The 27,461-nt window shown below is 53.1% G+C and overlaps 1 protein-coding gene across 1 annotated transcript; it reads right to left on the reverse strand.

The window, feature by feature from the left end:
- Positions 1–1,089: 1,089 nt before the first annotated feature.
- On the reverse strand, positions 1,090–16,161 carry C4H6orf118 (chromosome 4 C6orf118 homolog). The gene is made up of 10 exons (XM_055136757.1): positions 15,475–16,161; positions 14,530–14,652; positions 13,928–13,987; positions 12,076–12,200; positions 8,771–8,972; positions 7,619–7,763; positions 7,269–7,450; positions 3,681–3,734; positions 3,029–3,090; positions 1,090–1,530 (listed from the first exon to the last, which is right to left on the reverse strand). The coding sequence occupies exons 1-10, from the start codon at positions 16,159–16,161 to the stop codon at positions 1,425–1,427; spliced, it is 1,746 nt and encodes a 581-aa protein (XP_054992732.1). The 3' UTR covers positions 1,090–1,424.
- Positions 16,162–27,461: the final 11,300 nt, after the last annotated feature.

A 27,461-nucleotide genomic window follows, 5' to 3' on the forward strand; every position in this document is an offset into this window, starting at 1 on the left:
CAGACACACGCTAGGGGGAAGGACCCGGCTGGCAGCTCGGGGAAGAGCATCCCTCATCCTCCAGCTTCTCCACTCTAGCATCTCGCCCCTGCCTGTGACTTTGCTCGAATTAGTCAGCATTCAGCATGCAGCAGCCCCTGGTCCCAAGTGAGCAGGAGGCCCCTGCTTTCCTCTCGCTCTCTTCTCCACTCCTCCCTCGCTCCACTCACCCCTCCCTCCCCCCAACTCCCTCTCTCCTCTGATTCCTTTGCACCTTAGGACAGAAACCTTTGAATCTGTATTTAACCACTTATAGAAAACTTCATGTTTCTGTTTTACCACTTATGTCGACCTTTACATGAACATCTCCGTGCATTAGTGTCCAGATGTTTAAAGGAACCAAACTCACAGTTAAGCCGTGGTCAGACTGCAATGTAGTAACATTGTAGCGACACTTGACATGTACAAATGTGAGACTATCTGGAGGGGCAGCCACATGAGACTATGTTGCCAAGCACATACTGCTGTTACACCACTTCTAGAGTATCATATCGCTTATAATAAGTGCAGTAATAGCACAGCGGGTAGGGCGTTTGCCTTGCACGTGGCCGGCCTGGGTTCAATTCGTCCGTCCCTCTCAGAGATCCTGGCAAGCTACTGAGAGTATCCCGCCTGCACGGTAGAGCCTGGCAAACTACCTGTGGTGTATTCGATATGCCAAAAACAGTAACAACAAGTCTCACAATGGAGACGTTACTGGTGCCTGCTTGAGCAAATCGATGAACAACGGGACAACAATGCTCAATGTAATTTAATGGGCCTATTAGATGAGTATAATTATATGTGGAAATGAACATATATAGCACAGCAGGTAGGGCATTTGCCTTGCACACCGGGTTTGATTTGACCTGAGTTCGATTCCTTCATCCAACTCGGAGAGCCCAGCAAGCTACTGAAAGTATCCCACCAGCGTGGCAGAGCCTGGCAAGCTACCCGTGGCGTATTCATTATGCCAAAAACAGTAACAACAAGTCTCACAATGGAGACATTACTGGTGCCTGCTCAAGCAAATTGATGAGCAACGGGATGACAGTGACAGTGACAGTGATAAATATATGTATATATGTGCATACAAATACACATGCAGACGTGAATCAGCAAATAACAAATTTAAACTGTATTGCAGAAATTCTGGGGTGTTTTTTACTCTTTACCAGTTAGAAATATTTTCCATTAAGAATATCAGTATGTGAAAACAGAAAATAATTTCACAAATACTGTTTTTATGAATATATTTACAAAAGTAAAACTGATCACACACAGACGTGTACTTACTTCAATATCTTTAGAAGGATATATACATATACTACATTAATCACGTTCACAGTCAGAGCTGACAAGGCAAACTGCAGCTTCCTTAAGGTTCAACACGCCAAATGTCCATGCTATGTGAGTGGCACGAGGTTCGTTTCACTGGTTGCTCCTCCAATCAGGTCAGGATCATCGAGAGTGTCGTCCAGGCTCACAAAATCATTAATAAACATCCAAAGTCTATTAAAAATATGATTGATCAGAAAACACAGGCAATAGACACGAGAGAAAAGCTTCTAGATACACATATCTCGTGACACACTCAGCCCTAGCTCGGAGAAGCACCGCCCTGCCTTGCGCACCTTCCTCTCCCGCGTGCTGAGTGGACGCTGGCTCCAGTGGCGCAAAGATTGTGTGTCTGAATGGGCAGCGCCACCTGTGCAGGCAGTGGGGAGAGTGGGCTCCTGGACACTGAGTCTGACCACCCTCCTGCTAGCGCCGACTTTGGAGCTGCCCCAACTTCACGTCGGTACTCTGCCATCTTTTTCCAAACAGACGCCAGTGGAGGCGCCCCCAAGTCTGGCCGGTGCTCAGTGCCCACTCAGCATCTCTCATCCCACGATCTTCCCAAGAAAGGGGGGGCAGAGAGGGCTGTGTCTTGCACGTCACCGCAGCCCAGGGTGGTCTCGGGGCCACTGAGGTTTGGGCAGAAACACCAGGGAGAGGATTCCCTCCCAAACTAAACGGGAAGGCCTCCTGAGGAGAAGCCCACTGTCCCCAGATGCTCCCCCTCCCCTCCGTGGGACACGGTCATTTCTCCGTGGGAGACAGACCCAATGCTCGCCTTCTTTCCCCGTGGGACAGGACCTGAATGCCTTCAGACCCCCTAACACAGCCCAGAGGAGGAAAAGCAGGAGAGTGCAGGGAACTCGGAAGGCAGAGGTGAGACACACATCCTGCACGGCCTCCAGGAGCCAGATGCCAGAAACCAACTCAGGGTCTTTCCCCGAGGTCCAGCAAGTCCTTCGAGCATGAACCTCCCGGAGTCTCAGCCTTGCCATGTCCTGATGGGTGGGTGGCAGAGCCAGCTATCAGCACATCTGCCACATCAAATCTATGTGTATGGGACAGATCCTGTACAGCAACTGGTTTTTCTTTTTCAGGATGAAAATTTAGTGCAACACATTAAGGAGTTTTTCAAAATTTAATATCACCAAAAGTTACATGGTAGAGAAGAATCACGCCAGTCACAGTGACTTCCCCATTGCGTCCGTGGAAGGTTACCCTCTGTTCCTCAGGGGTCGCTTTCCCAAAAGTAAGTATTCACGTATACCCATGCTGTTTAGTATGTGCACATATTGGGGTTTACATCTTGGGCTAAGTATTTTTGCTTAGCATAAGCTGTCACATATAGAAATAAATAGATAAAGATAAAACTAATGTCCAGTAGTGAGACTTTCCTCAATGTTAGCTATAAAAAAGGGTCAAAGCAGAAGTGTGCTTAGGGGAGACCACGGCATCTTCAGCCCACCCTCATGCAATGCTCCTGCATCTTAGTCAGAAGAGATCCTTTCAACAAAGGCCGCCAGCCCCCAGCCGTATTTCTTTCCCTTACTATCTTCTGGGTCCTCCTGGATTAGAGACTGTAGAAAATAAATAAAATATAAGCTAGAGGAATGCACCACTCCGCAGAACTCCAGGCGGGGTGCAGTTCTTCCCGCACGACATTGGTACTCACTGCTGCTTCTTCTCATGCATTTTTGTTTTCTCTATTCTCTGCTTCAGTTGCTTCTCAGTGATCTAGCAAGAATTAAAAATCATTTTGTCATTTAATAGTGTAAGATTGGTTATGTACAATGACAGCGACACTGAATTGAATGGACTCTACTTCTAGACCGAGCATGGCATGCTAACTCATCCTAAACAAAGTCGATACTTGCAAAAGACAGAGCTTTAACCTACTAAAACACCTTCTAACCTTTAGCCTACTAAAACCTTTAAACTACTAAAACTAAAAACCTTTAACTAAAAACCTTTAACCTACTGAAAATAAGTTTTGGAAGGACCCTCTGAAAGTTAGGGAGCCAATTCATATATTTCTTGCCACTTAATAAGATTATTATAATAAATCCTGTGTATAAGCACTTAGAGATTGGTCCATTGATTTGATTGGTACATCCCATCCTTAATAACACTTGCTTAGTTTTCTCATGAATGTGTTACCTTACTAGCTAAAACTATATCAATACCCCTTTACCCTCTGTTAATGCAAACATTCTAGAATTGCAGAAAGTTGTTAGTTAAAAAGAAGATGCGTAGATTCTCACTGAGCTTCACAGACAAGTTCTAGCTCAAACCCTTTCATTGAAAAACTGAGCCACAAAACTTACAGCTATGTTCTTCTTTAAGATCCTGATTTCTATCTCCAACTTTTGAGTTTCAGCCTAAACGGTTTAAAGGAAATATATTTGGTTAAGAATGGCTGTTCCCAGCCCTGCCACAGCCCAGACAGCTGCCCCAGGGCCGTGCCGAGGCCACGCCAAGTCTCAGGTCCTCTGCTTGGCTAATACCCTCCGCAGGGAAACATTTCAAGCGCCCCGGTGTGCAGGCTGAGAACACGGGTGTTTCTCGGAGTCAGGGACATGCAGCCTTCCCCCAGCCCCCCACTTCCCGAAGCCTCCACACCCACTGCGTGTTAGTCCAACGGCCCAGACCAGAGATCCTGATGCCTGTGCACATGCAGCCCCGCAATACCCCCAAATTCCCAATACTGAAACCCCAGCACCAGGACATCAGACTAGGTGAGAGAGTGAAACAGGCCAACCTACCCCAACAAGCAGAACCCCAACACAGAAGGGTCGACTAGCAACCAACGACTTTGAAAATACTCGTCTAAGGACTTAAGAACCTCATGGTGAGATAAAACAATTTTCACATAAAAACCAACTTTTTTAAACTTATCTATCTTAACATTGGAGCTCTGATATCTAATCAGTTTCAACTCTAGAATTGTATCAATGGTTGTGACTTTCATCTACACTTTAAAAAATCTTTTTTTTTTTGGAAAAAGAATAATTGTTAAACATTTTCCCTATTCATGGAACTAAAAGCATTGTGTGAATGTCATTATTTTTAATTTCAAAAGTCCCTATAGCACAACATTTAAGTACAGATGTAAGGCCAGAGTGATAGGGCAGGTGTTAAGTCACTTGCTTTGTCTGCAGGTGACTCTGGTTGGATCTCCAGCACCACAGGGTCCCCTGAGTGCCACCAGAGCAGCCTCCAGGCACAGAGCTGGGACTAGCCCCTGAGAGTCTCCAGAGGTGGCACAAGTTAATAAAGAAAGTAAAAGCTGGGGCTGGAGCGATAGTACAGTGGATAGGGCATTTGCTTGCATGCAGCTGACCCGGGTTCGATTCCCAACATCTCATATGATCCCTCGTACACCACCATGAGTAATTCCTGAGTGCAAAGCCAGGAATAACCCCTGAGCATCTCCAGGTATAACCAAAAAATAAAATAAAAAATCGGGTCTAGTGCAAAACCTGACTTAAACAGCAAGGTGCAAGGTCCTGTGTGCTAGGGGAAAGGCTAGTTTGATCTTGCAAAAGAATAGGGAATTTTAGGGACATTCCCTCATTAAGAAGAAGTTCCTTATAAAAATAGTAACAGGAGTTAAATAAGATGACTGAACATAATATAAAATTTAAATTCAGGAAATCATACACAAATGAGCAATAAGTTATAATGACCTCAAAAGTGAAAACAAAAAAGTGTTTCTGTTTACCAAAGTACAGAGTCATATAAAGTTACAAGAATACCTAAGACCGATGCATTTAAAAAATAATTATAAAGTAATCCTGGTCAGAAGGGTTGATATTGTGAATTGTAAAGTATTAGTTCTTCCCAAATAAATCCATGAGTTGGTTAGCCTAATCAAAATAGCAAGAGTCATATGATAAAATTCAAATTAGTCACTAATATTGTAAGAATATCAAAGAAAATTGTGAACAAAATTCTCCTGGGTAGAGGCATAGGAAGACAAAACAGACTTGCTCTTCTAACCCCCAGTATATCGCAAAGGGGGGGGCGGGAATTCGAGCGGTGAGGCTGGAGAGACTAGGATTAAGAATGAGGCTGAGCTTAAATCCTAATTGTTCTTCTTGCTTACTGGGACTTCAATCGCATCTGCATCCCTGTTCTTTGGTTTTCTTACTAGAAAAAATAATATCAACAGTCACTGATGACTCTAAGGGTTAAATGAAAGAGCTGTGTTTCATGTTTGCAGCAGTCTGGCAAATTATAAACCCACAATGTCTTTAACATGTTTTTTCTCATCAGAAAGAGAAAACTTCCAATCCAGAACTATGAGTCCAGCAGGAAAGTAAATGCATTTCCATTATCTGAGTTAAGGATTCAGATAGAAACAATAAATACAAAACATGATATAAATTTATTATATAATTTTACTATAAGGGAATCTTCTTTTTCCTTAACTCAGTCCACTGGAAGTATTTTAATTTGTGGATTCTTCAAAACATTTTAATGAGGTACGACAATTTACAGTAGTATTGATGTTATCATGTTATAGAAACATGTTTTAATTTTGAAAGAAGTCTGAAAAGAAAGTAATCTTGTGTTTGTTTCATGTTAATAATATGTAAAGCTGTATAATTCATTTTTTTAAATTTGGGGGCTATCTCCAGTGCTGCTCAGGAGCTACTCCCAACTTCATGTTGTGTGGTACCCTCTGGACCTACGGTTCGTGGGAGACCACGTGGGCTAGGCCAGATGCTAGAATATCTGGATAGGAAACATGCTCTGCTACCCACTGAGCCACCTCTCTGACCCCAGAACTCACTACTTCTACTGCTCAGAAGTTCAATTATAGGGGCTGGCGAGATAGGAATGTAAGGGAGGCAGTCTGCCCCGAGTGCAGCATGTCTCTGGCTTCCCATGTAGGCCCCTGAGCCCCACCAGGAGTGACCCCTGGGAGAAAGCCAGAGGCAGGGGTAAGCCCCGAGCACAGTCAGGTGTAGCCAAAAAGAATCCGAAACAAACCAACAAAAATTAGTATTTGTTCTCAAGAAACAAACTTATGAGAGAAAATTAAACACAACACATAGAAGAAAATCTGAACATGTATCTAAAGAGAGGGAAAGAACACAAAAAAAGTTGAAATCACTCCAGTCTTCTGGAGACATTATAACTCTGCTTAAACAAACAGAAATGAAAGCTATAGGAAAATGTAACTATGCAGCCTCAGTAAAAAACTATAACCTAATGACAATTAAAACTAGCAGTTGCATTGAGTCACACTGCAAAAATCACTTAGGGTTAGGAGTTTTAAATAAGTGACCGTATTATAGAGTACTTTAGCATTGCAAAACTACACTGTTTATTTTCTTGTGTAACAAGATGATGTTTGCAATAATTATCAAGTGCTGCTTTTAATGCTGTCGACTCTCAGTGACAGTATTTAATTCATAGTTTCCAATATGTTTATGAGACCAACTGAAAATCGAACATGGGAACCAGAGTGACATAATGGATATTTCAAGTTTTAAAACTCAAGGAATAAGCTGGCATCAGCTCCCACCTGCAGACGCTGTCATGTTCTTAACATTTTTGAACTTCAGCTTAAACTCCTCAGTACTTTTTGAATTACTCAGTGCTTTCGAGACAAGTATTTTCTTTACAAAACTATTACATTTCAAGAAACACCAGTTCACATGACATATATTCAATTTGACCCTTAAAGAGATTTACAGAATTTATCATCTTCAATTTTGTTGTTTGGGCTAGATCCCTCTTAATTATTCCATCATTTACAACAAATATGTTGAAGTAGGAATACATTTGGACAAATGTCATGTTATTTTATAAAAATAACTGTATTTTATAAAACCGATTTTTTTGTATTTGAAAGTCTTCATGCAAAATAATCATGCAAGTATTCCAACAAATAAATGACATACCTCAATGCTTTTATATTTGCTCTCTGAAATATTTAAAGCTCCAATATGAATCATATTTGTTTTAATTTCATTTTCAATAGCTTTAATTTCATCCCATTTGTTAAGTATTTCACATCGCTTTGCTTCAACCTTCTGAGCGTGAGTGAGGCATTCATCATCCACTTGGTCCATCTTGGAGGAATCTGGAGATGATTTTCAAAGGCAAATGAAGCATCAGTCGGGTGAGTGTCTCAGTCCTCATAAATGGTACCACGCGTCATGCACAAAGGCGTGAATGCTATAATAGCTATGAAAGATAACAAGATTCCTGGCACATAAATAAAGCCTCTTCTCTGAGAATGGGTTATTACTTCTTGATTTGCTCATATAGATCTGGAAATATATTGACTTATGATTTAAAACAGCCAAGTTGTTGAGAACACTCGGGCTTAGGAGAAACGCAATCAGATGAAGGTCCCTCTGTCCAGCACCAAGAGGGGACGAGCAGGCACAGTACTGGACCCAGGGGATCAGAGAGGAACTAGACGAACTAGAAGAACGAATCAGACCCAGAGAGAAGCAGAGCCGTGAAAAGTGTCGGGAAAGATAACGAGAGGTTTGGGAACTGTGTCGGGTATAGAGGGGAGGGGAGAATCACAAAACAACTCCTTGGTTTTCTAATACTACAGTGAATAGAGCTGGGGCAGGAAAGTGATGAGGTAAGAAGATGAGGGTGTGAATCTAATCCAATCACTGACAACAAGCTCAGTTGCTGCCAGAGAGGAAGGGAAATAAGGCATTGTGCTTCCTGGTTTGGGTCTTCATCACTGAGAAGTGCCATTTGTCGACATGACCAGGGCTAGGAAGAGGGTCAGAGGAGTGGAAAGAGAATGAAAGACACAGAAAGACGAGGGAGGGAGGGAGGGAGGGAGGGAGGGAGGGAGGGAGGGAGGAAGGAAGGAAGGAAGGAAGGAAGGAAGGAAGGAAGGAAGGAAGGAAGGAAGGAAGGAAGGAAGGAAGGAAGGAAGGAAGGAAGGAAGGAAGGAAGGAAGGAGTGAGGGAGGGAGGGAGGGAGGGAGGGAGGGAGGGAGGGAGGGAGGGAGATAATTGGGGAGGGAAGGAGGGAGGGCAGGAAGGGAGGGAGGTAGGAAGGAGGGAGGAGGGAGGGAAGAGGGAGGGAAGGGGGGAGGGAAGGAAGGAAGGAAGGAAGGAAGGAAGGAAGGAAGGAAGGAAGGAAGGAAGGAAGGAAGGAAGGAAGGAGGGAAGGAGGGAGGGAGGGAGGGAGGGAGGAAGGAGGGAGGGAGAAAGGGAATGATGGAAGGAGGGAGGGAGGGAAGGAGATAATTGGGGCGGGAAGGAGGGAGGGCAGGAAGGAAGGGAGGTAGGAAGGAGGGAGGAGGGAGGGAAGAGGGAGGGAGGGGGGAGGCTGGGAGGGAAGAAAGGAAGGAGGGAGGGGGGCTGGAGCGATAGCCCAGCGGGTAAGGCGTTTGCCTTGCAGGCAGCCGACCCGGGTTCTAATCCCAGCATCCCATATGGTCCCCTGAGCACCGCCAGGGGTAATTCCTGAGTGAAGAGCCAGGAGTAACCCCTGTGCATCGCCGGGTGTGATCCCCCCCCCCAAAAAAAAAAAAAAAGAAAAAGAAAGGAAGGAGGGAGGGACACTCGCCTGGCCTGGCCTCCTGCTCCTGCAGCCGCAGCCGCTCGGTCTCCAGCTCCTCTCTGAGTCTGTAACAGACAGAGACGTCAGCGCTCCGTGTCCTCTGACCTGAAGTGCTGTTCTCTCGTCTCCCGCCGTCTCCACCGTGCCCTGTGTGTCCTTGTCCAGAATGATTCCCGAGAGCCAGAGACAGCACCAGGGTGGAGGCACCGGCTTCGCCTGCAGCTGAGCCGTGTTCCGTTTCCGACACGACACAGGATCCCCCGAGCACCACCAGGAGTGCTCCTGAGCCCCGAGCGAGCCCTGAGCACTGCTGGATAGGACCCGACCCTCGTCAACAACAAACGCTGGCGGCAAACCGCATTCAGGCTTTGATCTCTTGCCTGCCTTCAGCCTGCCCACCTCTGTCTTCAGAGGCAGAACTCACTCGGGTGCAGGCCATGGAAAGCCCGAGGGGCGTGGTTAGGAGGGGAGGGCTGAAGCCGCTGGGGACCGAGTCCGGGGGCCCTTTTGACAGGGCCCCTGTGGGGCGTGGGGCTTACGGGAGCTGGCGGGGTGCAAAGGCAGCGATGCTGAAGCATGTTGTTCCAAAGCGAGGCAGGACTCTCTCCGCACAGAAGGGCCGCCTGGCACCCCTGGGTCACACAGCGAGGACCAGCTGTCCAGGACACTCTGCTGGGCCCCGCAGGCCCGGCCCTCTGCTTTCCCCTCCTCATTTGCTCGCTGTGTCCTCTCATCTGGGCTGCGGGTTTCTCGTTGGGCCGTGAGTCTGGGGGGTACTCGGGGGGGCAGGCGCCCCCGCCCGCCGCCTCTGCACAGGCTTTCCCTGCGCTTCCTGGGTGGTGGGTTCTGGGTCCTTCCTGCAGCGGTTAAGAGTGTCCCCACCCTGGGTTCTGCTGCGCAGGGCTGATCTGGGGAGCGTGACCCCCGCCAGGGGCACCGCACGCTTCCCCTCGCTGGCCCTTCCTGGGGGCTGCACAGATTTCCGTCTGCTTCTTCTCTTTTCCTCTTTCCTTGTGGAAGGAAGGTGAGACGATGGGAATGGGAGGAAGTGAGACCCACGCTATTCCCTCCACTTCCTCCTGCTGTGACCCTGCGTCCCTGACCCTGCTTCTGATTCATCCTGATGCAGTTTCAAGGTCGATCCTCCCCATCCTGAAATGGTCCCACAAGGACAAGGGCCTGGAACCACCCGCTGCCACACCCCCTGGCTGCCCCTTGGACACACACACACACACACACACACACACACACACCCTGGCTGGGTGGGGTCTCGCAGGTACTCCCGCCCCCTTCCCTCTCCCGTCCCGGCAGCCCCCCACCTCACGCCTGCCTGCGGGAGGAACAGACATGGTGCCTGCTTCCTTCCCTTGCTCCCTTCCCAAAAGGGCCCAGTTCGGTGTTCATTGCTTTTGGTTTCATTTGGTTTGGTTCGGGGGTGGAGGGGAGGTGGTATTTCCTGTTTTATTTTCCTAAGAATATTTTTAGCTATGGCAAATCGTAATATGTTTTTGAGTCCTTTACCCAAAAAAAAGAACAAGAGAATTTACAAAACAAAATCTTTCCTACAAAAAGAATGTCCTATCTGGTTGTCAATTTCTCCTGGAAGATAAAAGCCCTGAAGAGAGATTTTAAAGATTTTATCTATTCGTCTATTATTGTTTTGAGGGGAGGGTGCTGTGCTCAGTGCCCATGGCCACTCCTGGTGGGCTCAGGGAAGTCTGTGGAGTCCTGGAACTGAGCCGGTCAACAGTGCAAGGCTAGTGCCCCACTATCTCTCAGGGCCAAGATTTTAAACCTCTTAGTCTAAAAATCAGGAAACTTGGTTTGTGTGGTTTGTTCTCAGTGGCTCATTCTCTGTAGTTGAGTTACGGGGTCAGCTCTAGGCCGTGCACAGGCCTGGCCAGGGCGGCTGTGGCCGGAGACTGGGTGGGACTGCAGGGGCCTGTGGAACAGGAAAACACAGTCCACGGAAGAGAAGGGCTGGGGGCAACTGGGCAGGGGAAGTGACCAGGAAGTGAAGGGCACCGTCAGGTGCTTCACGCACTCCTGGGGGACGGGAGCCACTAACAGATGAGCAAAGCACAGCCCCACGGTTCACTGTGGAAGCCTCGGGGTTGGCAGAGGGGCTGGGCTGAAGGGCTGCGGGTATCTGTTGGGCCGCGGAAGGGGCTGGAGATTTGGGACAGTGAGACGTGACGCTGTAGCTTTCAACCCTCACCGCTTTCTGAGCCAGCGGAGAACCAACAGGCCCAGTCTGGCGGGCGGCGTCCCAAGGTGGAGGTCCCTGGCCACGCGGCGTGGTCCTGCAGAGCAGGGCCCCCAGGGCTGTCCCCAGCGATGCCAGGGCACCGTGCGAAGCTGGAGCACAGATCCTGGGGTGACGCACAGCATGTCACCCGCCCTTGGGCCAGCGCCCGGCTCCCCAGTCAACCTTCACCCGACACTTAAAGACGAGCATGAAAGGTCTGACGTTGTACTCTCACCACGGAGCTCTCGGGAGCACCACCAGTGGCAGCACACACCTGCGAAGCCTCCCCACACTGACCGCAGAGACCAGCAGTGGGCACAGCACGAGCCACAGTCATGTGCCTCACCCAGCAATGCAGATACATGCATACGTGTGCATGAGTGTGGATTGATGGGAAATACATACATGACCGATCAACAAATATGAACAGACAGAGATAGACACAGATGGGTGGGTGGTAGGGGCACGTGGAAGGTGATCTTCTGGGTGGAAAGATACAGATGGGATAGATGGTGAATGGGGCAGGTGAATCAATAGAAAATAGGTATGGACGAATAGGTGCTAGATATATGCTTATGGTGGATAGGCAGATGGATGGATGCATGCATCCGTGCATGCATGGATGTACATGAATGGATGGGCAGATGGATGGATACATGCATGCATGGGTATACATGAACAGGTGCATGGATGCGTAGATGGACAATAATGGCTGGCTGGCTGCATGGACAGATGGATGGACATGAATGAGTGGAAGGATGGACGCACACTGCCGGTGACTGCAGGTGGGTGGGAAGGTGTGGATGGAGGGTGATCATGATACAGATGGGTCATGGGCTGATTGAAGCCACACAGAGGATGTGCTTGTGCCAGGGTTTCAGGCGCTGGAAAACGAGTCTGCAGCCAGCCCTCAGCCTCACCTGTCATTATGCTCCAGCGCTGCTTTGACGGCCTTCACCAGTGCCTTCAGCTCCTCCTTGGCCTGGCTGACCTCCTCCGTCTTCAGGGTCCTGCAGTCCATGGCCCTGACATGAGCCCGCAAGGCCTGGCAAGACACGGACACAGAGGGGATGGGCGCGGGGCTGGGGAGGTGTTTCCTCCAGACACCGGGGTTCCAGCACAGGCTTGGGGGAGGAGCGAGGCAGGGAGGGGAGGGGAGGGGAGGGAGGGGAGGGGAGGGGAGGGGAGGGGAGGGGAGGGGAGGGAGGAGAGGGAGGGGAGGGGAGGGGAAGGGAGGGGAGGGGAAGGGAGGGGAGGGGAGGGGAGGAGAGGAGAGGAGAGGAGAGGGGAGGGGAGGGGAGAGGAGGGGAGGGGAGGGGAGGAGAGGGGAGGGGAGGAGAGGAGAGGAGAGGAGAGGAGAGGCGGGCCTGAGGGGGGAGGGGGGAGGCTCGGGTGCATGGACGGCAAAGTCAAGAGCTGCCCTGCAGAGTCTGTTTCCAAAATGTCAGATTCAGCTGAGGGGCTGCAAAACCATCGGGGGGTTATTGCTGGGCTGTGAGAGCGAGAAGTTATGGGGAATGAACTTGCTGTGCTATTTGACAGCAGTTTTTCTTGTGAACTAGTTGAAACATGACTCAGTTACTATTTGTAGTAATACGTAGCATATAATTAATATGTAGAATATATGCACAGTGTAGCTACATATGCACGATATGGTAATAGAGCAATATCTAGTATACATGCACACGCAATATGGTAATACATGTACACGCAACATAGTAACAGAACAAAATATAGCATCATTCATGCACATGGTAATACAGTAATGCAGGACATACACGCAACGTGGCAATATAGCGGTGTGTAGTGTGCGTACACCCGTGTGGGAATTCTGCAGGACGTGGCACATATGCACTTGCGCTGTGGCCGGGTAGTGCTGCGCAGTACACACAGACACCGTGCAACAGCACAGTGACACGGCCGCTTTATCCACAGGCCGGAGAACACGGGTCTAGGCCTGCGCTAGGTGGCCGGTCTCCAGAGGGGGCCTGGGGCTTCTTGGCGCAGGCATAAATGCCCATTTCTCAGGCTGAAGCCGACAGCACCAAGGCAGACCAGGCTCTCTGCTCATCACCGCCTCCCCTGTAGGACAGGAAGCTCGGGACAAAGCAACCCACAGGGGTGGAGGTGGGGGCCTTGGAGCTGCCCCCAGCACGCGGAGACTTCTGGGCAGTAAGACCCCCGCTCCTCCCCCAGGCTGAGGGATCCTGACGCCCAGTGCTGGTCTTGGGGCACCTGCTCGGAAGGGGCGGGGCTGCCTGAGGCCCCTCCCTCCGCGGTTGCCCGGAGACTGAGCGGGGAGGGGGCACAGCACAGTGGGAAGGAGCATGCCTGGCACCTTGCCAACCTGGCTTTGCTCCCTAACACCACGTGTGGCCCCTGGGCCCCGTCAGGGGTGACCCTGAGCACAGACGCGGGAGGAAGGCCTGTGGGGGGGTGGCCACCCAGAACACACCAAATGGCCAAGAGCTCTCTTCTAGACGGCCATGAGAGCATGGCCCCCGCAGAAGGGGGGCCGGGCAGTAGGACGGGTGAGGTGCGCCCCCACCCCCCCGCACGTAGCTGACTCTGGTTTGACCCCTGTCGCCGAGTCCCCCAGGGGTGACCCCTAAGCACAGAGCCGCGAGTGGGCGGGAGAGAGAAAGCTGGTGGCCAGGCGGGCCGTGGGCTCCTCCCGTCCTCTGGCCAGCCTGAGCTTCTGGCGTTCCCCCCCGTCTCCGCCCGTGTGGACTCTGCATGTCCGGGGGAGGGAGAGCGGTCGGCGCAGCTCACCTGGTACTGCGCGGCGGGCTGCGAGTGCAGGAGGATGGCCATGTAGAGCTCGTACTCGCCCTGGCAGGGGGGTGGCAGAGGGGGTCACGTGGAGGCAGTGCAGGGGCTGGGCGCGGCCGAGAAACGGAGCCAACAGGAGGGCCACGTGCAGGCCGACCACGCCGAGTGCCCCCGGAGCAGAACCGAGGCCGCCGGGGACGACACGGCAGAGTGTCACTGTCCTGAGCCACGGGCACAGTGACCAGTGGGCGGGCGAGAGCGTCTCGAAGACTGAGCTGTGCTGCCTCGGCCCCGGGCACAGGGCCGACGCCTGTGCCCGCTGCTCTGGAGCGGGGGGCGAGGAAGCATGTGCGTCTGAGCGCTCGGCTTCCAAGCGCAGGCTGTGCCCACCCCACCTCGGCACACGGCCGGCCTCGCGCGCCCGCCTCCGTGCAGAGCCCCCCGGGCAGGGCTGGGCGACAGCAGCGCCCGAGTGGACAGTAAGGGGACCGGCCAGCCGCGGGCCCGGGCCCACCCTCCAGGCTCCGGGGGCCCAGCCTGGCTGCGGAATCCCACCCGTGGCCCCAGCTGCTCACGGGAAGCCCCGGCCCGCACCCGAGCACCTTGATCTCCTGCAGCAGGTCGCCGAAGGTCAGGGAGCTGTTGCAGAGGTCCTGGAAGAGCTCCCCGCACACGTGCAGCCTGTTGAAGTCGAGGGCCTCGCACGCGCAGACCCGCTGCAGCTCCTGCAGGGAGGGGGCGAGGAGCCGGTCTGGGACTTTCTGTTTTCCTCTGCAAATCATTTCTCTGGGGGCCGGCGATGGTGCCCTGGGCTGGGCCTGGTACACGCCGACACGACTGAGAGTGATCCCTGAGTCCAGAGCCACGGTGAGCCCTGAGCACTGCAGGGCACGGCCCAAACAAACAAACAGTTGTTTCTCCAGCTACGGGTCTGAGGAAAGGGCTCGGGAGGGCCCCCACAGTGGGTGTAACCAGCACACCCAGGGCTCCAGCCGGGTCTGAGGACCTTGACCCGTCAAGGCCCCGAGGCCGATCTGAGTCTTTACTCTTGCTCCCTGGGCTCAAGGATCCCCTGTTCCCCCCGCTCCGGACCCTCCTCTCCCCATCAGTGCTCCAAGCCTTTGAGTTTGGCTGTTCCTTGTGCAAGACCATCCGCGTCTCCCCTCCGCTTGAAGACCCGCGTCCCTGTTTCTGAGTCCCTGCTGCCCTGTGCATGCCACCTTCCACCTTCCGTGGACACCTGGAGCGCCAGGACCAGGACCCTCCTTGGCCCCCTCCCGGCACTGCTCTGAGCCAGGCGGAACCCACCCAGGGCCTTCCCCGATGCCCACTGACGGCCAAGCCGCACCCCCGGCCCAGGCTGGAAGCCGCCTCCCTCTGTCTGGTCTCCACTCGCTCTTCCGTCCCTTCCCCGGGGCCGTCCGGGGCTCTCCGGAGCGTCTGGGGTGGGTCCCTCCTGCTGAAGGCCCAGGAAGCAGGGGAGGGGCCCGAGGGGGGGATGACCCAGGGGGCGGCCGCCCACCCGACTCCCGCACCGTCCTCCTTACCCGCTCCAGCTTCCTCTCGAGGGCGAGCGCTGTCTCGGACCCGGTGATGCCGCTGCTCAGGAGGTCCCGAGTGGCCAGGACGTCCCTCTGGAAGTGCAGGAACGCCCGGTACTGGTCCCCCTTGGTGAGGCCGGCCAGGTAGGCGCTCACGTACCGGTGCTCGTCCCTGCCTGGGTCCTGCCCGCACTTCCGGCTGCTCCTCCAGTACTTGCTCCTCAGGACCCTCATCTCGGGCCAGCGTAGCTCCCCCCTCCGGGGCCTCCCGGGGGCCGGCGTCCCGGGCCGGCACTCCAGCAGCAGGTCCTCCTCCGAGGGGTGCGGCTCGTCCTGAGGCACCAGGTTCAGGTACCGGAAGAGCCGGGAGCCCTCGGCATCGTCAGGCGTCAGGGCCGTGTGCAGGGTGAAGTCCACCAGCGCGTCCGCCATCTGGGCCGCCCTGTCGGGCGGCGGCCGCGGCCCCTCGCCCTGGCCCAGCGGGGGCCCCCGGGAGCCGGCCCAGCGGGAGGCCTCCTGCCTCGGAGGCTGGTAGAGGTTGTGGTGGTTCAGGTGCCCGGACGTGTAGAGGAGGATGTGCTCCTGGTGTGCCCGCTGGAGCCTGTTCAGCAGCTTCCGGAGGTTGCAGAGGGTCCTCACGCCTGGGGTCTCGCAGTGTCTCCACCGGAGGTAAACTGGCAGCAGGGAGGACATGGCGCTGAGGTCACGGGGCCTGACCCCTCGGTGTGGCCCCAGCACGCGGGCCCAACTCCCAACTCAGAGTCGGACTCGGGGGTGGACGCAGACGGTCACGATCGTGGACTCACGCAGGGACACACAGGTTGGACACAGGCACACAAGCACAGACATGGATGCGGATATCGACAAGGACGTGAACACACAGATGCAGAGCTGGACACATACAGACATGACATGAACACGCAGGCGCAGACATGGGCACAAACTGGACACATGCAGACACGGACACAGACATAAACATGGCCGCGAGCACACAGACACACACACAGACAGAGACACAAACATAGCCATGGACACACACGGACACAGACACGGCCATGGCCACGGGCACACAGAGACACGAACATGGGCAGAGACACAGATATGGTCACGGACACACACAGACACGGACATGTCCATGGTCACGGGCACACACAGACACAGACATGGGCAGAGACACAGACATGGTCATGGACACACACAGACACAGACACAGACACAGACATGGCCACGGGCACACAGATACACGGACACGGACAGAGACACAGACATGGTCACGGACACACACAGACACAGACATGTCCGTGGTCATGGGTACACAGAGACACAGACACGGGCAGAGACACAGACATGGCCATGGACACACACAGACACAGACATGTCCGTGGCCACGGGCACACAGAGACACGGACACAGGCAGAGACACAGACATGGTCACGGACACAGGCAGAGAAGGAAACAGGCCTCAGTGCAGACACAGGCACATGGACTCAGAGCGTGGAGTGGACGGGGACACACAGACGTCGGTGACACACGGACACAGTCGCCCTGGCTGCAAACCGGGAGTGGGGGGCACCCATGGGCGCTGTACAGGGAAACACACGTCTCTGAGGTGGGTCTGGCCCGAAAGCTGGGGGCCCCCAAGGGCAGGAGACCAAAGGGGGGTGGAGCCCCCAGCGGCCTCGGCTCTGGAAGGGCGGTGGCACTGTGTCTGAGCCGACGGGGACCTGGACGTCAGTGCTGGGTGGGGTCTCTGGGCCCCCCCGAAGGGCACACGGTCTCACAGCCCCCCAGGAGGCCCTCCTGAGCCTTCCCTGCCCCGCGCACAAACTGCGTCTGTCACACGGTCATCACAGAGCTGGCGCCTTTTTTTCCTGTAAAAAGTCGAGTGCAAGTAGAGGTCGGGGTCTGAGGGAGGCGGGCCACACCTGTCTGCTCAGGGTTCAATCCTGCCTCTGTGCTCAGGGCAGGTGCGGTGCCAGGGCTGGAGCCAGGGTTGGCCTCGTGCAAGGCGGGCACCTCGCCCCTGTGCTGCCCTGCTGGCCGTGAGAAGCGTCTCAGAAAGACCAGGCGGGTAATGGACAAGCAGGCACGGAGGATGTGGTGAGACCCTCTGAGTGTATTTCTCAGCCTTTTACATGATTGGCTTAAAGTTTTTATTGATTTATTAGTCTGGGGGCCACGCCAGTGGCACTCGGGTCTTACTCCTGGCTCTGTGCTCAGGGCTCACTCCTGACTGTGCAGGGTGCTGCGACCAAGCTTGGGTCCACCACGTGCAGGGCAAGCGCCCTGCCACTGAGCTACTGCTCCAGCCCCGGCTTGGAGCAGTTCATGGTGATCGACTTCTCCCTGGAGCTGGGTACGTGTCCCCTCTCGCACCCTCCAGGACGGGCCGACAGGAAGCAGACTCCCCCCCACGCAGCTAGAACCTGTGCTCTAGCATGTCCCCGAGACCACCAGGCAGACCCTTCCCTGGAGGCCGCCGCTGTGTCAGTCGAAACTGTACTAATTCTCTTCCACAAACTCGCGTCTTTCTCTTGCTCAAACCATCCCGCTCCTGGTCAATTCCTCTCCCGCCCCAGCCCCGCCATCTCGACCCAGTGGGGCCCAGAGGGACAGTTCAGTCCTTCAAGACGCCGTCGTGTCACTCCCCGACACCCTGGCCTCTGCGTGCCACTCTCCCCAGCACAAGTCGCACGCGTGAGCTCAGCGTCTGGTGCAAAGAGCCCGGCCCCCGCTCACAGTGCAGGGGGGCGGAGGGCGGGGGCAGCCGAGCCGCCGGGGCCCTGGGCGCCCTCACAGGCCCGCACAGAGCTTCCCTGGGCGCCTCCGTTTGCTGAGAGGGCAAGGGACGGCAGGCTCTCCCGCCAGGACGGCACGGACAGACGGGCCCTGTGCAGAGGGACGGGGGCCATCCACGCCCCTCCCACGAGCCCCTGGCCGGGCGAGGCGCGCCCCGGCACGGTGGGTCTTCCTCCAGACCCATGGTCACAGCGGTGCTGGTGGCGAGAGCGACAACAGTGAGGGTGATAAAGATCTCGGTGGTACAGGGAGAGGAACGCGGGAGGGATGATGCCACGAGAACGAGAGTGTGAGCACAACAGCGACTGTGATGCAGTGAGGACAGCGGCGGGACCGTGGTGAGAGGTGATGGGATCTGGGGCGCGGCAGCCCAGGGCCATGAGGGTCACACGCTGGACTCCCACGCACCGAGGGGCTCGGCGGGAGGCGTCAGAGCTGTTAGGGCTGGCGCTGTGCCTCACCCATGGCTCCTCGACCCGTGGGGGCTGGCACCCCCTTGGACTGTTGGTGGGCAGAGGCCGTGCCGCCCCCTCGAGCCCGCCCAGCCCGGGCAGGGCGGAACCAGCAGCTGGGTTCACTGCACGTGTGTGGCTGCAGGGTGGCAGGGAGGGGTAGCTCCGAGCCCCAAACCCATGGGTGCCCCAACCTCCCCCAGCCCTGGAGGCAGACGGGGTGGGGCAGGGAGATTCTGCTGTGCGGTGGCAGCATGCCACAGAGGGCGTCGGGGCCTGTGGGCGATGGACACCATGAAGTCCACCCCTTCTCTGGTCTCCTGGAGGTCACAGGGGAAGGCGACAGGCAACACACACATACACACACCCACACTGACACACGCGTGCGCACACACACACATGCGCATACATACATGGGCACACACATGCATGCATGCACACAAACACTCACACATACCACATACACAAATACACACACATGCGCGTGCACACTCACACTCACACACACACACACACACTGCCTCTCCCCTGTGCGTGTTTTGTTAGCTTTCCTGAGCTCCGCCCTTGGCCCCGCCCTTGGCCCCGCCCTTGGCCTCACAGGACCCCCCCACCCCCCCACGTCTACTCACAGTCGGGCTCTGAGTCCTGAGCCATGTCTGCTTCTCTGCCCTCTCAGCTCCAGAGGCCGCTGTTGCTAGGAGACGGACAAACATTTCGGTGGGCGTGGCATCCTCGGCTGCTGGGCAACCGGGCGGCACCTGCCTGGCCACTGGCCAATCACAGGGCGTCTTGCCTGCTCTCCGCCTCCCGCGTTCTGAAGCAACGCCGCCAGGTGCAGACCAGTCGGACTTTTCAAAACAAAACCCTCTTTCCTCTAAGGATGTTTTTTTTGTAGCACTTTCAGCAGGTTTTCATAACAAACAATACAAAATATATTATTTTGGTTCTGCTTTGGGACAGGGATTGGGGTTTGGCATGGAAACACCCGAAATATGGTGGTGGGATTGGTGTTTGAATATAAAATGTAATAAAATATTGTGAACTTTATACAATTTAAAAATCATCATCATCATCATCATCCTGTTGATCATCAAATTTCTCGAGCGGTCTCAGTAACGTCTCCATTCGTTCTTTCCCTGAGATTTCAGCAGTCTCTCTCTACTCGTCCTTCCCAACTATGCCATATTGGAGGGTCTTTCAGGGTCAGGGGAATGAGATCCAGCTTGTTACTGGATTTAGCATATGAATACACCATGGGAAACTTTCGAGGCTGTCCCATGTGGGCAAGAAACTCTCAGAAGCTTGCCAGTTTCTCCCAGAGGGAGAAGTAGGCTATAAGATATCGCATGGCCACTTCTGGGAGCTTGCTTTTAAGTCTCTGGATGTTGGCCATTGATGGGATTACACACACCTGGGTTCCTCTGCTGGTACCTTCATGCGTGAGGCCTGTCTGAATGTGCGGAGAGGGGCCTCGGGCATGGCTGTAGCTAAGTTCCGGTGGTCTTCGGCCGCCGGGAGCTCTGCTCAAGGTGGGGAGGGAAGCTGGAGCCCATCCCCTCCGAGGGGCCCCGGGGAAGACAGCCAGGCGTGCGGGCAAGAGAAAAAAGTATTACCATCTAAAAAAAAGTCCTTCCTGGGGCTGGAGTGATAGCACAGCGGGTAGGGCGTTTGCCTTGCACGCGGCCGACCCGGGTTCTAATCCCAGCATCCCATATGGTCCCCTGAGCACCGCCAGGGGTAATTCCTGAGTGAAGAGCCAGGAGTAACCCCTGTGCATTGCCGGGTGTGACCCAAAAACCAAAAAAAAATAATAATAAAAAAAAATAAAAAAAAGTCCTTCCTAGATGGTAGGAAGACAAGGACAAGCAAAAATTTAGAAGTACAAAATAAACACCCAAAGGAATCAGAACTGTGAGCGGGTCTTTAGTACAACGCTTACCACAGGAGAGGGAAGGTAGGGCAGGGGAGGGGGAGTAGGAGGTGCGGGCTCGGGGCATGACTCGGGGACAACTCTGGAAGCGGACCTGGTAGGAGAGGGGTGGTGATGCGTTATGCATGAGACCCTAAAATTAGCAATATTGTAAACTGTATAAAAAGAAAAAGAAAAGGCGCGGGCGAGGGAAGGGATGCCTCATCGCACCGAGCCAGGCACAGGGCCTAGGGCAGCAGCGCTGTCTCTCCCGCCACCCGAGTTCGGTAGTCTCCGGCCGCTTCCCCACCCCGGGGAGGTTGATGGAGATGATGTGGCAGGAGAAGGAAGGAACGGAGCCAAGATGGTTGGTCTCACTTGCAGTTTATTCCAATCTTCCCTCTATACACTCTCCATCCCCTCACCTTCTCTCCGAACCCCTTTTATTGATCATTGCTTCTGCAATACTCTGGGCTAAGTTTTCATACTGAACTCCTGGGAGTTTATCCTTAAACTCTCTAACAATCTCACTCTGAAGGGCGAGAGTGTCTAAAGACACTCTCTTCTCTCTCCTATCTCTCTCTCTCTCACTCTGTCTCTCTCTGTCTCTGTCTCTCTCTGTCTCTGTGTGTGTGTCTCTCTTCTCTCTCCTGTCTCTTTCTCTGTCTCTGTCTCTGTTTCTGTCTCTGGCTCTCTCTCCCTTTGGGCATTGTGGCTTGCAACACAGGTCCTGAAAGGCCATCATGTCTATCCCTCTGCTTCAACTCTCAGTCCTGCCCAGCATGATCGTTTCCAACTGTCACTGTCATCCTGGTCCTTCCTCTGTCTTACTCTGCCCCACACACTCTGCTGGTGCTCGCGGCCGGAGCCTTTCCAGGAAGAGCAGGCGAGTCTGCCTCTCACCTCTAGGTGGCGCTGGAGTACACCCAAAAGCCTCCCGGCAGCCCGCGGCTGGACCATCCCAATGAATTCCTCCATCCGCACGTCCTGCTTCCTGCTTTATGTTAAAAAAAAAAAAAAAAAAAAGTTCTTTGCGGCTGCCATTTCGGTACGAGTGTCAACATGCATGCACTGGAAGCAGCGTCCAGTGCAGAGCTGACACCAGGCGCGGTGAGCGGGGCCGGGGGCGTGTCAGGGACGGGTGTGTTCCGACCCGCTGTCCTCTGCTGGTAGTGCTCTGAGAGGCCAGCTTTTGGTTCTCCTGAGCACAGACGGGATGCACAAAGGGTGCAAGATGGACGCTTCCGCCAAGACTCCCCAAGAGCAGCTCCCCTGGGACCACCCAAGCTTCCGGTCCCTCCTAGGGGGTGTCCATTGTCCACTGCAGCTGGACCTCAGGCAACCTCAGGCCTGTCCTCCCCAGGCCCAAGGCGGCGGCTGACTGAGCTGGAGTCCTGGGTCAGGCTGCACACATCACCGGGAGTGACCCCTGAGCACTGAGCCAGGAGCCCTGAGCCCTGCCTACCGTGCCTTCATCCCCAAATCAGAAAAGCACCAGTATTTCCCATCAAATCAGCGTCTGCAGCACAATTAAGAGGTTGTGAGGACACCCCTGAATAGAGACCGACTTCCTCCCCCCGCCCCCCACAGGCTCCCCGAAGCCAATCTCCTGACTCTGCTCCACAGGGGAGTGACAGGCACTCACGCATCCGCTTCACAGCGAGCCACTGGTGACACTGGTGACACTGGGCTTGTCTCCACCTTTGGTCAGAGAAAGCAGAGACCCACAACATGCAAAGCAAGTGTCAATGAAACTGTTAAATAGGCAATCACCAAAGTACAAATTCTTTTCTAATCGGATACAGTGGGATACAGGGATTACAGGGATAGTTACAAAGTTGCCCATGATTGGGTTTCAGTCATGCAATGTTCCAACGTCCCTTCTCTCTCTCTCTCTCTCTCTCTCTCTCTCTCTCTCTCTCTCTCTAGCTTGCTCTCTCTCCCTCTCTCTTTCTCCCTCTCTTTGCCTTTCTCCCTCTCTGCCTCTCTCCCTCTCTCTTCTCTCTCTGTTCTCTCTCTCCCTCTCTCCTCTCTTCTCTCTCTTCCTCTCTCCCTCCCTCTTCCCTCTCTTTCTCCCTCTCTGTCTCTCTCCCTCTCTTTGCCTCTCTCCCTATCTCTCCTCTCCTCTCTCTCTGTTCTCTCTCTCCCTCTCTCCTCTCTTCTCTCTCTTTCTCTCTCCCTCCCTCTTCCCTCTCTTTCTCCCTCTCTGCCTCTCTCTCTTCTCTATCTGTTCTCTCTCTCCCTCTCTCCTCTCTTCTCTCTTCCTATCTCCCTCCCTCTTCCTTCTTTCTCCCTCTCTCTGTCTCTCTTCCTCTTTGCCTCTCTGCTTCTCTCCCTCTCTCTTCTCTCTCTGTTCTCTCTCTCCCTCTCCCTCTCTCCTCTCTTCTCTCTCTTCCTCTCTCCCTCCCTCTCTGTCTCTTTCTTCTCTCTCTTCTCTCTCTCCTTTCTCCCTCTCTCTCCCTCTCTCTTTTTCTGTCTCTCCCTCTCTCTCCCTCTCTCTTCTCTCTCCTCCTTCCTCCCTCCCTCCCTTCCTCTTTCTCTTTCTCTCTCCCTATCTTCCTTCTCTCACCTTCTGGGCACTCTGGTTTGTAACACAGGCACTGAAAGGTCATCATGTTTGTCCCTTTACCTGCTCTCAGCACTCAGTTCTTGCCCAGAGTGATGATTGCCGACTATCATTGTCATCATGGTCTCTTCTCTCTCCTAACTGCCCTCTGCTGTCCTTGGGTCTCAGTCTACTATTGTTTTTTTAATCCCACTAATAAGTGCAACCATCTGTCCCTATCTTTCTAATTTATTTCACTCAGTATGATATTCTCTATGTCTATCTGTTTATAAGTGAATTTCGTGACTTCATCTTTCCTAACATCAGCTGCATAGTATTCCATTGTGTGCATGAACCACCGTTTCTTTATCCAGTCCTCTGTGCTCAGGCACTCGGGTTGTTTCCAGATTCTGGCTATTGTGAACAGTGCCACAATGAACATAGGAGTGCAGATGGCATTTCCGCACTTTGTTTTGGAGCCCCGGGTATATTCCCAGAAGTGGTATTGCTGTGTCAAAAGGAAGCTCAGTTTCTAGTGTTTGAAGGAATGCCCATATTGTTTTCTGAAAAGGCTGGACCAGTCGGCATTCCCACCAACGATGCATGAGAGTCCCTTTCTCCCCACAGCTGCGCCAGCACTGTTTGTTCTTATTCTTTTTGATGCCAGTCTCTGCGGTGTGAGCTATCTCACTGATGTTTTGATATGCATCTCCCTGGTGATTACTGAAGTGGAGAATTTTTTCATGTGCCTTTTTGGCCATGTGTGTTTCTTCTTTGATGAAGTTTCTTCCCATTATTTGAAGGGGTTAGGTGATTTTTTTCTTGGAAAGTTCTACCCATGCCTTATATATCTTTAATATTAACCTCTTCCCAGATGGCTACTGGGTGAATAGCTTTCCCCATTCCCCAAAGGGGAAAGGGCTGTGTTTGTATCTTAAGTCACTGTTTCTTTTGAGGTGCAGAAGCTTCTTAGTTTCACGTAGTCCCATTTGTTTATTTGCTTCCACTTGCTTAGTCAGTGGCGTTTCATCTTTGAAGATGCTGTTAGTGTCAAGGTCATGGAGAGTTCTGGCTATGTTTTCCCCCATGAACCTTATGGTTCTGGCCTGAAATTGAGGTCTTTAATCCATTTTTACCTGACTCCTAAGTACAACTCTTGCTTGAGGATACAGCTGCAAGCGCTGTTCTGTGGCTGTTTCACTGAGTTTGAATATTGAGCTATAGTTTACACTGTGATTGGGATTCTGTGTAGGAACTGCAAAGTGGCACGAAGACAGAAGACTTGTGGTGTCTGCTATTGACTCACAAGAAAAAAAACAAGTTTTACAACCAAAGACGATGGCCATAGAGTTCAGTCAGTCAAATGCAGGCAGGGTCACTCCCTCTGCTGTTCGGACACATTGGGCAGCTGGGTGTGAGTCCAATAGTTCTGGCCGGGTACATCCCTTACACAGAACTTTCCTAACTGGGCTTGAGGCTAATGGACCCCCACCGTGGAACCTGCAAATGGGCTGGCAAAAGGGAGTTCGATTTGCATCTGCAGATTTTGGCTCTGGAGTTCCTGAGACCTGCTCACCATAGATCATAAGGGATGGGCGTAATTAAGAAGAGGAAGATGGAGGTTACACATCTGTTTGTGGTCCAGCCCCACTTGGGTGCTCCGTGGAGCATTCACTGCTCAGTAGTGTGTACAGCCACAAGAGTGGCCTGCCTGTGGTATGGCAGGACCATCAGCAATTGAGTCGTCCTGTTGATTTACAGTTGAGTAGCTATAGGACGCTCACTCAGTCAGTGTTTAGGACACATTCCCAACTGCACGGGTTTGCTTCACAGCCACTGTTTGCTAGCTATGGTACATCCACAGTTCGGTGGATTTTGTTACTATCAGAAATGAGTGGCTGAGGGTCCAACCAAGCTTTATTGGCTTAGGGGAGATTGCTAATTCCATAGTTTATGGTGCACTCACAGCTTGCTGTTTCATGGCGCAATCCCATTTTAGTAGCTTACATTACAGGCACAATCGGGCGGTCTGGGACATAGCCATACTTGGGTGGTTTATGGCACATTAACAATTCGGTTTAGGGCAGTGAGTTTCAGGTTCCAAATCAGGGAACCAGCGCCAACCTACAGACCTAAAAGTTTGAAAACCAGTGGTGCTGCGGTGCACGGGCCAGTCCGAGCTGGTCATCTCCAGCCACGGCACGGCCGGAGCCACTATCAAGGACACGCACCAACCCCAAAGGCCCAGTGTTCGCAGAGCTGTCTGCTTCAGAACTCCAGCCAGGCAACACAGTTGCATCTTTCTTCATTTTACATAAATTGAGTGCAGCAGTAAGTTCTCTCTGTGTTTGTTCCTACTACTAAACGTAATGTTCTCAGGGGCTCCCCCAGCCTGTGTCTAAGCAAAGGCATCTTGCCTCCAGGTGCTGCAGACACCCCACAGCCTGGTCCCACTGCCCCTGTGTCCACTCACCCAGTGACGGCGTTTGGAGTGCCCAACTCTGGGATAGAGCAATGCTGCCATGAGCATTTGTAGACAGGAGCTTGGGGGAACATGTGCTTCCTTTCTCTGGGGTATATAACAAGGGGAGAATTTCTGGGTTATCTGGAAATTATGATTATCGTTTGAGGGGCCGGCAAGCTGTTCTCCAAGGTGCGGGAAATCTTACCCTCGTACTGGCCCACCTGGCTGGGATGTATCTTTCCTTAGCCCACACCCATGTTTTCCTGCCTTCTCTTTCGTCCTTGCTCTGGGTATGAAGTGACCTCTCGAGGTGATTTTGATTTGCAGTTCCTTAGTCAATCATGTGGAACCCTGTCGGAAAACAGTGACTCGTCCTTCCTCTGTCCTTTCTTCTCTGACGCAAGTAGTTTAGGTTTATCAGGCTACACCCATCACCACGGTCCCGAGACACTCCCATCCCTCTGTGTTTATCCTTAACTTCTCCTCTGCGCTCTCTTCCCTACCTGTTGATCACTCTATCCCCAAACCAGACCCTGTGACTTGTAAGGTCAGATCCTTCTACGGACTCTGGACTTGGTATTTGTAAGTGAAATATTGCTTTTCTCTGTCCCTTATGTCCTTAGCATAGTTTACTTTAGGGGAATGTCCTTTTTGTATAGACAGAGGAAGACAGTTCATACTACGCTCTTGTAACTTGGGAGTTAATTGACTCCGAATAATGTTTACTCCTGGGCATCTGTCATATTTACTTGACTTAAGCCTCAGTTGTCCTTAGTTCCTAGCACCCCAAAAGGGGGGGTCCCACTGAAGGGACTGCATGGACCCAGGGCAAGCTGCGAGCTCCCCTGGCATCGAAACGGAACAGGCCAAGTGCCATGTAACTTAAAATTTAAGAGCAAGGTGATGGACCAAGTGTCATGACCCAGAGAGAAGTGCGTGGACAAGGAGCCTGCTGGGGTTAGGAAGGACTCACCTGGCCTGAGCACTGTGGTCTGGGATCTATAGTGAGATGTCCCCAGGAGAGCCACCCTTTAAGCTTAGTATGCGTCAGTACAAGAGTCAGTCCAAGCCTCTTACTGTGTCAGTACAAAATGACTAATATTATTAAGAAGTAGAATTAAGATGACTGTTTAAATGGTTATGGACTAAGGAACGGGGAAATACACCCCCAGGTGGTATTTTGTCCTTAGGCAGGTTGCATTGCTGGATGAGAGTTTGACCTAGAAGCTTCCCCCAAGGAAAGGGCTTTATATCTGTTGATTGCACAACCACACCCACGTGTATTTGCTACCCCGAACTCCGGGGGATGGAGTCAGTCTAAGGCTGTGAGACCGGGCATGTGGAGACCAGCATAACGGACCGTCAGAGATGGGAATGACGGGCAGGGGAAACTGAGGCCAGGCACGGGGAGACTAGAATGAGAGAGCCTCGAAGGGGAGGAGACACGAGGGGCAGTAGAAGACTGGGAGGAGCGGCAGTGTGGCCTGGAATGGGACGAGATCGGAATAAACGGAGACTGCCCATCAGCGTGGCTGCCCTGTTCCCTCCTCAGGTGCCTGCTGGCGGCTGTGGCTGGTGGGGGTGGGGAGAGGCTCCTGACCACGGAATGTACGCAGCGTGAGCCCACACACTTTTGGGAACACACAGAACCCTTTACACATGCTTACCGAGGACTTACCTGTCCTGCGGGACTTGGTCAATGTGGGTAGCCGGGAGAGGGTGCGTGAGTGAAAAGGAGACAGACACAAGAAGAAAGAGGCAGACACTGGCAGACACAAGAATGGGAGCAAGCTCCAACTTTATTTCTCCTAAGCTAGTCTTTCA

This window comes from Sorex araneus, chromosome 4, assembly GCF_027595985.1.
Source record: "Sorex araneus isolate mSorAra2 chromosome 4, mSorAra2.pri, whole genome shotgun sequence".
Taxonomy (NCBI): domain Eukaryota; kingdom Metazoa; phylum Chordata; class Mammalia; order Eulipotyphla; family Soricidae; genus Sorex; species Sorex araneus.

Excerpts from the sequence above, each read along its gene's own strand:
- C4H6orf118 (XM_055136757.1), bottom strand. The coding sequence starts at position 16,161 with ATGTCCTCCCTGCTGCCAGTTTACCTCCGGTGGAGACACTGCGAGACC. Across the intron at positions 13,988-14,529 it reads ACCTGCTGCAGGAGATCAAG|GGCGAGTACGAGCTCTACAT; the intron begins GTGCTCGGGTGC and ends CCCCCCTGCCAG. Across the intron at positions 7,451-7,618 it reads CTATATGAGCAAATCAAGAA|ATTCCTCCAAGATGGACCAA; the intron begins GTAATAACCCAT and ends AATCATCTCCAG.